Genomic DNA, 14,007 nt, shown 5'->3' with positions numbered 1-14,007 from the left:
TATGAGATCCTATGTGAGCGAAGTATCGAGCTCTATCTCAAGGTTCTGTAAGAGTGAAGTATCTGACTCTCAAGTATCTAAGTATTTATCAAAGTCTTTATCTAACAGCTGATCTGCGCCACTCCGCTTCTCAGCTGTACTTTATAGGTAGAATATGATGTCATACGATCTTAGGACGACGTCACACTGGCGTTGTGTCCTTAGTCGGGCGTAATGCGAAGTCGTCATCGTCGCCTTGGCAACACACGCATTCATTAATGCACCAGTGATACAGCACACGCATACACACACACATTCATTAATGCACCAGTGATACAGCTCACGAGTCACCTCGGTCCACAGTCACATGCACGCCTCTCCTCTCTGCGGAGTGCCCACCACTGTGAGGAATGAATGGGCTGTCCTCAGCCGACACTGTGTCCATTGTTTGAAGCTGACCTGACTTGACAGCTACCTGACATCATGCGACCCACATCCACACATATTCCTGCCTCTCCTGTGTGGGCAAAAAAAGAAACACAAGCAGCTTTACAAATGCAGCAGGGTCAGATATAGGGATGGGCAATTAACCGAAAAGAATCGTTCATTAATCCTAATCGAGGCAAAGTTTGAAATAATGGTGATTTTGATTTGAAGTCATATCGCCCAGCCCTAGTCAGATACATTGTTTTCTCTTTGTGTTTTCTTCTAAACACTTTTTGCTTCTACTGCTATAGATTTTGTCCATAAGTCACACAAATCAAAACCCATTATCTGTGTAATAGGAAAACAGTCCATCAAAGTAAAGTGTTCCTGTAAGTGTGCCTGGTGACAGGCGGTGTCCAAGCCTCAATATCAATATAAATGCCTGTCTGTATGATCCCCACATATCTCAAGAACTGTTGACTTCAAACTGAAACCAAAATAATAAATGAGTAAAATAAAACAAAAAACTAATTGAACAATGCAAAATTAGCTCAAACTTAAAATAAAATGAAATAGAATTGTAAGTAAAATTATCTTTGAGTTTTTCATATCTGATGTCATGCATTATTTCATCCTACCTTTTTTATCATGGCTTTATACTCATAATACCTGAAGGTCTAAAACCGCATAAAAACTAAAACTAATCATTTCTTTAAACTAAAACTACTTATGCACTCGTAAGACAAACAAACTAAAACCAAGAAATATTAAAAAACTAGAATAACTGGTGTGTGAGTGAGAGAGTGGGTCATAGTGACCTCATAAACAAAATGGACTTAAATGTGTCGCTGTGCTACCCCAGTTCACCATGGCAACACAAACAAACACAATGTGCAGTAACAAACTGATGAGGCGAGGTCTGCCACAGGGCACGTTCTACTCAGCACTTTGTGGTTGCAAGGAGTTGCATTAATACAGACCTTCGCTAAAGTAATGCTTTCATTGGCAAGGACTCTCTGTTCTCTGTTACACTTAAAAAGGGCAATGCTGCCTGGGCTTAAATGTTGCCCAGGCAGCATTGTCACTAGGAGACTGTTAAATTGATGGTGGCAGTGGCTCAGGAGGGTTAGGATGGGTTAATTGCAGAGGACAAATTCCACGTATATGCAAAATGTACTGTACACTTGAATTTATTTTATTTATTTATTAGTTGGAATCCCGAGACTCGTTGTGAGTCTGTAAATGTCCACTAATGTGATTCTGACATAGGCAAGGATCGCCCCATGCATCTTCTCTCCATATCACTCTAAAAGGGTGTTGGTCGTCACCAAAGGGCTGCCAGTTTGCCTCCCTAGGCTTGTTGGGGAAATTCGGGACAGGGTATGCCTTGAACTACTGTGTTTTTTTAAAATATATATATACATATATATATATATATATATATATATATATATATATATATATATATATATATATATATATATATGAACATATCGAATGCACCTATATGGTACGCGCCTTCACTCGGCTATCAACTCAGCTTTTTGATGGGGCATAAGTGTCTTTCTCAGGGACACTTGGACACTTAGTCAAACCAGTGACCTTCTCTACCCACTCAGCCAGGTGACTCAGTGGTAGTAGATTGTACTACCCAGACGGATTGTGTGTTGCTGAATAAAGAACATGTGCTCCGGTTGCACACCTTCCTTAGAGAAATCAAGGTTACATGCAATGAACATCGCTCTCCAAACCACACCACAGTCACATGGTATCCGATGGATGGATGGATGGATGGGGAGATAGACAGATAGAGAGAGAGTGTCTGTACTCTACACTGTAAAATCCTCACTGTTAATTCATCCATTTGTAACTCTGAAGGTGTACAGATGCAACCATGTTATTTCTGTACACCACTCAAAGTCAAATGAACTCTCAGGATTTGACTAGACGTGAAAGGGCCTCAGGCAGAGTGAGAGGATATTGCGGTTTGGGGAGGGTTAGTGTTGACCAGGGGGACAGAGGTTGAGGTCTTGTGCTGTAACGAATATCCACCACAGAGCACAGATCTCTATCAGCCCACTGATTAAATCACATCTGGCCCTGCTTAAAACACCCGGCTGCCTCGCAAGGCGAATTACACCAGTTGTGTAATCGTGGCCTGCTTTTTTACGCGAGCAAGGAACCTCCTTGGCCTACAAAACCGCCAAGTCAGACAGACTGGCTCTTTGCTATAAACCTGACCCTGGAGAGCTCTGTGCACACCCTAAAGGCAGTAAAACAATATATATAACGGCCCAATAAAGGTTCTATTTTTAACCACAGAACCTCCAGTGTGCTTGCTGTCTACCACTGTTTGGCCTGCAGTCTGGGTTTGGACCGTGCCAGGAGGTTCCAACACTGTCGTGTGTGTGTGTGTGTGTGTGTGTGTGTGTGTGTGTGTGTGTGTGTGTGTGTGTGTGTGTGTGTGTGTGTGTGTGTGTGTGTGTGTGTGTGTGTGTGTGTGTGTGTGTGTGTGTGTGTGTGTGTGTGTGTGTGTGTGTGTGTGTGTGTGTGTGTGTGTGTGTGTGCGTGCGTGTGTATATGCATAATACATGTGTAAGCGTTAGAATCTGTGTCAGCGTGTGCGGCAGACTGTGCACGCAGAGAGAGAGAGAGAGAGAGAGAGAGAGAGAGAGAGAGAGAGAGAGAGAGAGAGAGAGAGAGAGAGAGAGAGAGAGAGAGAGAGAGAGAGAGAGAGAGAGAGAGAGAGAGAGAGAGAGAGAGAGAGAGAGAGAGAGAGAGAGAGAGAGAGAGAGAGAGAGAGAGAGAGAGAGACAGAAGGGTAGGGATCTTTGTTTTACTTTTGAAAACTTATGATTACAGCTCTATTAGTTCAATTAAGACCATGTGAGTCGAGGGTCATGATTTGTGTAACTTAATCAATACAATTAACCAAGTCAATCAATATGTCTAGTACGCAAAGAATTGCCGGGAAGGGAGTCATTTCCTGGTGATGAGTTAAATTACTATTCAAGAAGTATTCTAGTCATGACAAACATTTATGTAGGTTTACTGCTGTAGATGACAATTTAAGCAAATATACCCTCATAGACCCTGCAAACCCTATGCGTTGTTGTGACCCACTTGTGACAGCACTTTATGATCACAGCCCACCACAGTTAGAAACACTGGTCAAGGGGCTTTGAGAAACTGTGACTCACTGCTACATAATAAGCCGATGGAATAACGACGCTCTTAATGAAAACCTTCACAAAGCATAACAAAGTATATCTAAGAAACAAGCAGGTGCGCTTCCCCTGGATGCCTTTTTGTTTAGGCAGTGGGTGCTCATCTATAGATACAACTAAGTTAAAAAACTAGAAAAAAAAGCGGCACTCCAAAATAACAGATGCAAGACAGGCTCGGATGCACATTCTTCTATTTATTGAGAATGCTGACGCGTTTCGGCCTCAGCCTTCTTCAGAACAGATTAAAAAGTTACAATGGGGGTGTACGCCCCTCTTTTTTAAAGCATACATACATGTCATCATCCCCACCTGTGTAGTGGGGAGGTCCTTACTTGACAATCAATCAATCAGTTCACCATATCACAAACAATAAAGCAGTTCACAATATCAGTTAACAAAATCAGATCACAGACACTATTTTTCTTTTTTAGACATCACAGAGTACATCATGATTGAAATAATCTAAAACGGCACAGAATGACCACAACAGGGACTCCAAAATGCATCAAGACACATCAGATAAACTTTACAACACAAATAGCGACCTCAGATACTCCAAATAACATTGTACATGTCCAGTTGGTGTCTTTGTGTTTCAAAACTACAGTGGAGATATATGAGTAACAGTACACATTCTTTGTTTATAAGGGTTTGTGGGAGAAATCCTCATTCAAGCCCTGTGGTTGCATGGTGTTGATTTGATAAATCCCGGACATTTCTCTCTGAGATACAATCCTTTTAAATAATTTATAACAAGTTTATAATCAGGCTTTAGAGTGGAGTACTTGGCGTTGGCACTCGGTGTCCCTGTGCAGCATTATGTGCAGGTACTGAGAGTCCTTGTTTGGACAGAGGTACACATGAACAGACTCCACGGCTCCTTCACTCCAGCATGTGCCTCAGAAAAACTCTCATTAGTGCTGCCAAAGCTTCAGTATTATGTCTGACACAAAGGCAGGTGTCGGCCAGCGGCTTGCTTTTAGCGCGCACGCACACACACACACACACACACACACACACACACACAGGGAATGAGTGGTCTGTTATCCTTTTGAGGTGTCTGTCGCCGTCCTCGTCCTGTTGGAGATCAAATAATATTTTCCTCTCTTCAGACAGCTTCACATCGTGTTCTTACTACCTCACTAACCCCCCCCCCCCCAACCCCCCCTCTCACTCTTGTGTTACACCCATGAATCAGACAGCAGTTCTTTTCACTCCACAAGAGCTAGCTAATGACCAGTTCACACAGTTTAAAATGAACTTGTTTCATACTTCACAATTATTAATTTTAAACTACAGACGATAGACTCACAGACAGAGTTTACTCGTACGTACTTCTACTCCCCTACATCTCAGAGGCAAATATTGTATTTTTACTCCACTACAATTATGTGAAAGTTACTAGTTACTTTGTAGATTTTGATTTACAGACATGCATTAACCATTTCAGCCCTATATAATACTTTGGCTATTTCAAAAATTTGCAATGCGTTGTGAGCTTGTAGATCTGCTATTTTCAAAGCATCCTAATATACAATAGAGAGTCGCGCGCATGCGTGGCTGTCTGTCTGCGTCTCCAAGCTGTTTGCGTGTCTGGGTCTCCAACAAGTTAGGTTTCGCGAGCTACAGGCTTGCCTGTGCCTGTGTGGGTGGAGCTACAGGGTTTCCAGGGGGAGCCGGTTTCGCTTTCGATTTGCGTGTCGACATAAACACCCGTGTTGACATGAACGTCGACACGCTATGCTGTCTCTGTCTCTGATGTGCGGGCCAGGCTACTAGACGGGAGCCCCGCGCAGCGGCTAGATGGGAGGGCAGCGCAGCCGCCCGAACCTCTAGTTTTTATACATTTGGAAACTTGCGAAATGGGACATTTTACTTTACTTTACTCACTACTTAAGTATATTTTACTCAAGTAAATTCTGAGTACCAGACTTTTATTTGTAACAGTGTATTTCTACAATGTGGTACATTTTGTACTTTTACAAAATGTGAGTACTTCGTCCACCACTGCTTTTAAAAGCCAAGAAAAGCCAATGTGAGTAAATGTTTACCACTTGAACAATGTGTCGTACTATGCAGAAAGTGAAACGAGGTGTAGTAAAGGTACCGCGTACTGTAGATGCAATGGACATTTTATTTAGCTTTTTTTCCCCCCTGCCTTTATCAGTGTGCTGCGTCACTGAATACATGGATTTTCAGAAAATGTGCTCTGACGTGAAGTCCCGCTGTTTAGACTGAAACACACACAGCAACATGTGACCTCAAGTACAAGATTTAAGTACAAGTCTCAAGTCTGTCTAGAACTGCGTCCTCTGGGCCTGTGACGACTGCATACAGAAAGATTAATTAAAATAACAAAGAACAAAATGGCTACTGTAAATGGAATCTGTTTACAACTCAAGTAATTGATGGTTAGGTCCAGCTGCTATTCAGCCAGCTGTTTATTTTGTACTTGAAGAACTGCCTGAGATTTTCTACCATGCATTTCTATGGTATCCAATCCAATCCAATCCAATCCAATCCACTTTATTTATAGAGCACATTTAAAAACAACAGTTGGTACAGACACACCATGAGTGCTCCTCTTCTCAGTGTCCTTGGCTCCGCTTATTGACGTACAACAAACTATATATCGCTTAACCCATGAAAACAGGGAAAGCATCTGTGTCATTTTAGATTTTAGCGTTGGATATTCAAAAATAGCAGATATACAAGCTCACAGTGACATCTTCTATTTTTGAACATTTTTGAAAAATCTTGAAAGAACTGGTTTAGAAGGCATTAAAGAATCGGGCCTCAGGTCTTAATGGGTTAAGTGTTTAATAACGTGATTGATACACACTCTCTGCTCATACATACGTGCATTCACAGCATCCACCTGTCATTTGAACACTGTCTCAGAAGGCAAAAGAGGCACTTGCACTGTCTCCCTCACACACAGCAGAACACATGTTGAGTGTAACCGGGCCACACAGCGGCTGCTCATGCAGTGTGTATCGTAACACGTGTATGACCATGCTCTTGCCGGGGTTCCTCCTCCCCCCCGCGGCTCTGATTGCTTGCTTGGCATTCACAGGCCTACAGATGTGGCCAGACCGCCGCTGCCCGCAGCCAATAGCGTGCGCTCCGTACAGCCATTACAATCCCAGCAGCCAATCGAACACAGCAGGCACATCGTAACATCGTAACACACACACACCCGTGCTGACTGACTCATCGTTTAAATGTATTATTTAGAGGCCGTCGCGTAAAACGTTTGTTGCAACGGTGCCCGCGCGAGTGTGCCCACGCAGGCATGTGTTCGCTCGTGCAGGCGTGTTTGTGCCTTTCTGAGTGTGTATGTGTCCATCAGTGACAACTCCAGGGGGGGGCGGCTAGGGGGGCTAGCCTTCACCCCCTGGTGAAGGCTTCTCCCCCCCCCTAAGCCCCCCTCCCCACAAACCCAATTGTTATGGAAACATATTTATGGAATAAATAAATAAAATATATATAAATATGTGAAAGACAATTGACAATTGACCAATAAACCATACTATAAAATCATACTTTTTATTTATAGATAGATAGATAGATAGATACTTTATTAATCCCAGAGGGGAAATTCAGATATCCCATAGCTCATACAGGCAAGGTTAGTTAAAAACACATCACAAAAAGAGGGGGGGGGCACAGGTTAAAACTGAGAGAAGACAAATATAAACGATATATTATGAAATAAGCATTTTTTTAAAAAGCATTTATGTATTAAACTAGGATCATTGAATCTCGTTTGTCATATTAGTATTATTCATTATTGTTTGTTGCCAAAATTCATTAGCCGCTGCTCTGAAAAAGCCTGCCCCCCCCCCCCCCCAGTCACAATTCTCTGGAGCCGTCGCTGGTCTGTGTGTGTTGGTGCAAGATCCTGTGTATTGGTGCACGAGCCTGTGTGTTTCTGCCCTCGTGTGCGCGCACATGTCTGCCTCCACGTGTTGGTTATGACCGGGGCCAAGTCAGGTTCTCTTCACTGCGCCGAGGCCAGGGGAGCCCGCTGTCAAAGACCTCCAGCAGAGCTCTGACTCATTTACTTGAGTAGCCTACTGTACTTGAGTAAAACATTTTGAGTATCTGTACTTTTCCACTCCACTACATTTCTAGGAAGGGACAAACGTACATTATGAATTTGCTATTTCAAATATAGTGGAAAATAGCAGATCTACAAGCTCACATCGCGTCGTAATGCAACTATTATTGATATTTTATTGAAATTTCAGAAAAGTCTTTGCATTTCGGGGGGAAATTCCCAAATTTTAATACAAGTAATGCATTGATATTAAAAAGAAAATGTGCATTGTAATTAGTATTTTTTTTTTAAGCATATACTTTTTAGTTTTGTTTCGTTTTTTAAGCGTGTACTTTATTTGACCGGGAGTATCTATACTTTGACTCAAGTGGTGGGGTTGAGTACTTTGTCCAGCACCGCCGCCCACCACAGGCCTCCAGCAGAGCCCTGACTCCCACACAGAGACAACGCAAACAGACAATAATAGAACGGAGCCCACATGAAGTATAGCCCTCCTTGACAGCACTGGCTCATGTCACTGTAACAAATCACAAGGATTCAGATGCGGGTTCTGACGTCCTTTGGAGCTCTGTAACCGCAGGAACCCTAGCGTCCCTATTCTGGGCATGTCATAATAATAGGCGAACATGCAGCGAAAACTACAAGCTCAAGGTTGTTTTCAGCGAAAAGATTTGGTATGGGGGGGGGGGGGGTTGTACCCAGGTCATTGACGACCTGACTTTGAATCCTTACCACAACCATGAGACACAACACGATCGATCGTTCGAGCAGAGCAACCGTCGATAGGTTTGAACGTGGCGGGAGTCAATAAATGTTCCGTGCGCTTAGTAAGAAGCGCTCTCTGGACATGATATCCAAAGCGCTCCTCTGCTCAAATTTTTTTTCTGAGGATGCAGCCCCATATACTTTGTTGACTGGGGTCCCCCTAGGTGTCTCAGACAATGCCAGGAGAATAAAACGTGACATTGCTGAGTGGCGCTCGATCCTCTCCAAAAGTTGAAACTTTTTTCTGCTTCAAGCACACAGGGCGCTCTGCCAAAACAAATGCTGGACACGAGAGCACCGAAACACGAGGCACAGTGCTGGGAATGAGAGTGCTCTAGCACATCTTCACCATCGAAGTGCATGGCAGGTCAAAAAACACATACTGTGGACATGGCCCCTAAAGGGTTAAACACATTCAATCCGGGACCGCATCGTCGTCACTTTAGATTTCTTTGGCTATTAAAAAATTGCAGATATACAAGCTCATAGTGCAGCACCGAGTGCCACGCTATGAGCTTGTAGATCTGCTATTTTAGAAAATTTGTGCAAATCTTTGAATATATATTTTTACTCAAATCTTTGCTTCTGGGGGTCCCTGGAACAAAATATTTTACAAATGTTTGATTTAAAAAAGATATATTCAAAGATTTGCACAAATCTTCCCGATTTTTCTAAAAATAGTAGATCTACAAGCTCAAGTGCCACGCTATGAGCTTGTATATCTGCCATTTTTGAATAGCCAAAGAAATCTTAAAATGACACCGATGCGTTCCCGGATTGAATGGGTTAAGTGGTTAACTGAGCATCCTTCACATGACTCTCTGTGAGTGTATTTGAGGTGATGCTGTGGGTGAGTTGGAGTTTTTTTTCGGGGCGACAGTGGCTCAGTAGGTAGAGCAGCCGCCTTGGAATCCAATGATTCCAGGTTCGATTCCCGGCACCATCCTGGCTACGTGTTGAAATGTCCTATAGCAAGACACTGAGCCCCTAATTGTTCCCGATGAGCAGGTTGGTGCCTTGCATGGTTACCTCCGCCATCGGTGTGTGAATGGGTGAATGTGAAGTACATTGTAAAGCGCTTTGGAGAAGAGTGCTATATAAAATGCAGTCCATTTACCAAAATCCAGTCAATTTGTTCCACCTTCTCAAAGTGGGGTACGGGGACCCCCAAGGGTCCAAATATAGCATAAGAAATCTGTTTAACCACTTTAACCCTACCTACATCAGCTATTTGAAAATATCCAATCTACAAGCTCACAACGCGTCGTGTTGCGACGCGTTGTGAGCTTGTAGATCGGATATTTTCAAAATCTTTTGACAAAATGTGAAAAACTTATATATATATATATAATAATTATATTCTATAAATGGAGGCCCGGAAGAAAATGGGACCTGGTCTCATTCCTCAAATAGAATATAGCCTATTATATTAATCTTACCTCAGACCAGACATGTGGCTAGCCGCTGCTCCGGATCAATCGGCTCTCGGAAATTACTCCTCTCAAACCCACCTGCTTCTCTGGTGGATATTTCCATTGCCATTAATAAGAAATCATGTATATATTATTTTATTTTATTTGTAAATCTATTTTTTTTTTTTCATGCGAATAATTCGTTTATTTTTTTGAAAACCTTACTAAGTCAATGCAAGCTTTCACATCAACGACGATGTTTCGCGGAGCGAAAATTGGGCTCTTTTTTTTTTCACACCGCAGTCGAATTTTGCGGACATTCGCTGGCGACTGCTACACACCTATAAATCCATGTATTTATGTATTTATTTATTAAATAGGCTTGTTCATCCGATCCAACTCCTGTTGAAGATGAGTGAGCCAGATGCGCACTGGAGACTATGTAGCCCATTGGTTCTCAAAGTGGGGTCCGGGGACCCCCAAGGGTCCTTAGGAGTGTTCCAGGGGGTCCCTGGAACACTATGAAAAAATTGATTGGAAATATCCAATCTACAAGCTCACAACGCGTTGCGATGCGACACGTTGTGAGCTTGTAGATCGGATATTTTCAAAAACTTTTGACAAAATGTGAAAAACTTGGAATATATAATACATAACTGGAGGCCCGGAAGAAAATGGGACTTGGGACTTGGTCTCATTCCTCAAATAGAATATAGCCTATTATATTAATCTCAGACCAGACATGTGGCTTGCCGCTGCTCCGGATCAATCGGCTCTCGGAAATTACTCCTCTCCTTCTGCAAACGTGGACCCAGCTGTTGGAGCAGTCCTTCAAATCGTCCGTCGGACATTCTATTGCCTTAAACGGCTGTGGTACAATTTGAGCACCTGGATAGTAGTGTGGAACTCACCCATTTCTGTTCTATCAATATTGGGTGTACCCAAATACTTCTATTGTTTGTATTTTTATTATTCAATAAAACCATGACCAGCTCATCATCGCTTGAGGACGTAGACTCCATTGTTTCTCCGTGGCGCGAAAAAACTCGCGCCACAGAACTTTATTGACTTAATGAATTTTATACGCTTATATACATATACATTATATTATATACAAAAATGTCCTGCATTGGAGAGGGGTCATCTCCTGAAGTTACCACACATTTCCACTACTGATGTCCAACTCCTCTTTATACTCTCACAGAGTCATCTGTGAGAGTGATTGGACATGATTGGATTATTCCATTTGTATGTTTTAGTCTGATGCTAGGTTCTTGGTTTACCTATGATCCTAGATTACTGAGGCACTACACTGTCTCTCTGCATTTGATGTATGTATTTACCATTCTTACTGTATGTCACTGGATAAAGAGTGTCTTCTAAATGATGTAGAGAGTAGATTGCATGATCATTACCATATCTCACTATGTTTTTAACACAGACTTTCAGGTGATAAACCCACCTTGAAATGTACTGCTTCTCTGGCGGATATTTCCATTGCCATTAATAAGAAATCATGTATATATTATTTTATTTAATTTGTAAATCTATATTTTAAAAAAATTCGGCTGGACAAATCAGTTTTAAACTGCATTTATTAAGCCCCAATGATATTATAACTTTGACAAAACAAATAGCAGCAACAGAAATGGCATTGTGTTGCATTACCTATCTCAAGCTAGTTTCAAGTCTCTGCAAGTTGATTTCCATTCTTCTTCTCTCATGTATCATGTATCATGTCCATCTTAGTGTTGTGTAGCCATGTCCTCGTCTCAGGTCCCACATCAAAGAGGCCGGCCTCCGGAGGTGGTCTATGCAGGGGGGCAGGTGGTAATTTGTGTTCAGTAGTCTGCTCAAGCTCCCCGCGCTCCCATGCTGCGCTGCCTGCCAAGCGTCACTTCTTCACAGGTGACTTGAGTCCACCACAGTGCGTAGGCGGTTCAGCAGGGTCCACTGACAGTGTGGTAGATCTTCTCCTTTGAGGTCGTCTCCCGGCTCCCAGATGTAGCGATGGATACATGTGGCCCCGACTGACTCCCACTCCTGCTTCCTCCTGCTTGATTTCTGCATCATGCTGAAATAAATGGAATCCAATGGCTTCCCTTCCGGAAGTTATTTTAATAAATACTTGAAAATGGATGGCGGTGATGTCAAGTATACTGTGAGTCATTGTCAGAGGGCTAAACTTGCACTGTCACTGGTGCAGTATGGTCCTTTGAATACTGACATAATGTGGTGCAGTATGGTCCTTTGAATACTGAGATAATGTGGTGCAGTATGGTCCTTTGAATACTGACATAATGTGGTGCAGTATGGTCCTTTGAATACTGACATAATGTGGTGCAGTATGGTCCTTTGAATACTGACATAATGTGGTGCAGTATGGTCCTTTGAATACTGACATAGTGTGGTCCTTCGCCATCTGGATATCTTACAAGTTCATATTGCCATGACAAAAGGTACCAAAAAAATCATGTTTTTTGTGTGGTTCATATGCTTTTGAAGCTTAACCATGAAAATCCTGGTGTTTTTTTTGGCATTCTGCATATATCTAAAGCACCTTTTACCGAGGTTGTCATAAATGAGGAAGTGCCTTGCTGTTTTGGTCGTGGTATGTTTGGTGTGCATTCTCTTCCATTGACCTTTGCTCTGGAGCATCATCTTATTCATAGAATATGGAATACCACTGGTAACGCTCCATCTTCCCTTCAGGTGAGCCGACCACACCCCAGTGACCACCCCGTGCTCTTCCTCTTCCTGGTGGGCGGAGTCACGCCCTCGGAGCTGCGAATGGTCAAAGAGATTGTTTCCACCCACAAACCAGGGACCGAGGTGAGTGATTGCATACATCACCAAGAAATCAATTCATCGATTAACCCAGTGGTTCTCAACCAGTGGTCCGGGGACCACCAGTGGTCCTTGAGGGGGTTCCAGGTAGTCCCCAGCTAAATGATGGGTTGGTAACCAAATGGACCCTTATCTTTAACTCTCGAGAGCGTAAAATGAAACCTTCATGAAACCGGTTTCATTTTACGCTCTCAAGAGTTCAATTATTGTTAAACATCTGCATGACTTAATTTACTAGAAGTCTACACAATTAGAGAATGTAAAATAATTGTTATTTTGATCCAACGTTGGCCTGTTAGTCCTCTATGGCACCACATCAATACAGCATGGAATTGTGGACAAAATCGTATCCAACGATAACACAATAATAGTTTGGGGTCTGAGAGTCTAAAATCTCATCAAATGTGGCTCAACCACTGAATTAATCAATCAACCAATCAATCAATCAAAGTCTGACACGCTCAACAGGAGCACAGATGTGAATGACCACCACTTACCCCTCCCCAACACAGCCAAAGTGCCCTTGAGCAAGGCACTGAACCCCCAAACTGCTGCAGCGGAGCTGCTCAGTGGCCAACAGTATTAGACTGACTTACCACGAAGACCCTTACAGGTCCATTTGTACAGTCTCAGAGTTATGAGGGTCCTTCAAATTAAAAAGTTTGAGAAACACTACAGTATATAGTATGAATTAAATCCTATTATAGAGCAACTCATTTGCCACAGTAAAGGAGATCAAGATGGTAGCAGTTACACAGCTGTGTTTACTGACGGGTGAGCTTATCCTCTGATTAATGCACATTCACAGTATAATTATACATGCAAATGATGCTGTGACTGTCTGCCTGCCTGTGTTTATACAGTCTCATGCAAACTGTGTGTGTGTGTGTGTGTGTGTGTGTGTGTGTGTGTGTGTGTGTGTGTGTGTGTGTGTGTGTGTGTGTGTGTGTGTGTGTGTGTGTGTGTGTGTGTGTGTGTGTGTGTGTGTGTGTGTGTGTGTGTGTGTGTGCGCGCACAAAAGAGAGAACTGTATAATCTGTTGTGTTAATAAAAGACATGGAGATTGAGGCTAGAGAGAATGAAAGACTTGGCTGGGATCAAAGCTTGCCATCTGTAATCAGAAATGCACAAGAAAGAGAGAGGGCTGTATAATTAACTGCCCAGGCAAACACACACACACACACACACACACACACACACACACACACCCTGACCTCAGCAGAGTCAGCACACAAGTATAATTGGATTTTGTGCGTGCGTGCCTGTGACCCATGGAGCTGCTGGTCAC

At 42.7% G+C, this 14,007-nt stretch overlaps 1 protein-coding gene across 1 annotated transcript in view; it reads left to right on the top strand.

Moving 5' to 3' along the window:
• Positions 1–14,007, top strand: part of LOC308081059 (sec1 family domain-containing protein 2-like) — a gene marked incomplete at its 5' end in the record, with an annotated part of 99,129 nt that overhangs the window by 80,290 nt on the left and 4,832 nt on the right. The window contains one exon of the mRNA XM_080457461.1: positions 12,585–12,704. Within this exon, the coding sequence (XP_080313587.1) occupies positions 12,585–12,704 (120 nt within the window). The remainder of the gene's footprint in view (positions 1–12,584; positions 12,705–14,007) is intronic.

Source organism: Gymnoscopelus braueri (assembly GCF_963280865.1).
Source record: "Gymnoscopelus braueri genome assembly, contig: SCAFFOLD_124, whole genome shotgun sequence".
Lineage (NCBI taxonomy): Eukaryota > Metazoa > Chordata > Actinopteri > Myctophiformes > Myctophidae > Gymnoscopelus > Gymnoscopelus braueri.
This window is presented reverse-complemented; position numbering and strand designations above follow the sequence as displayed.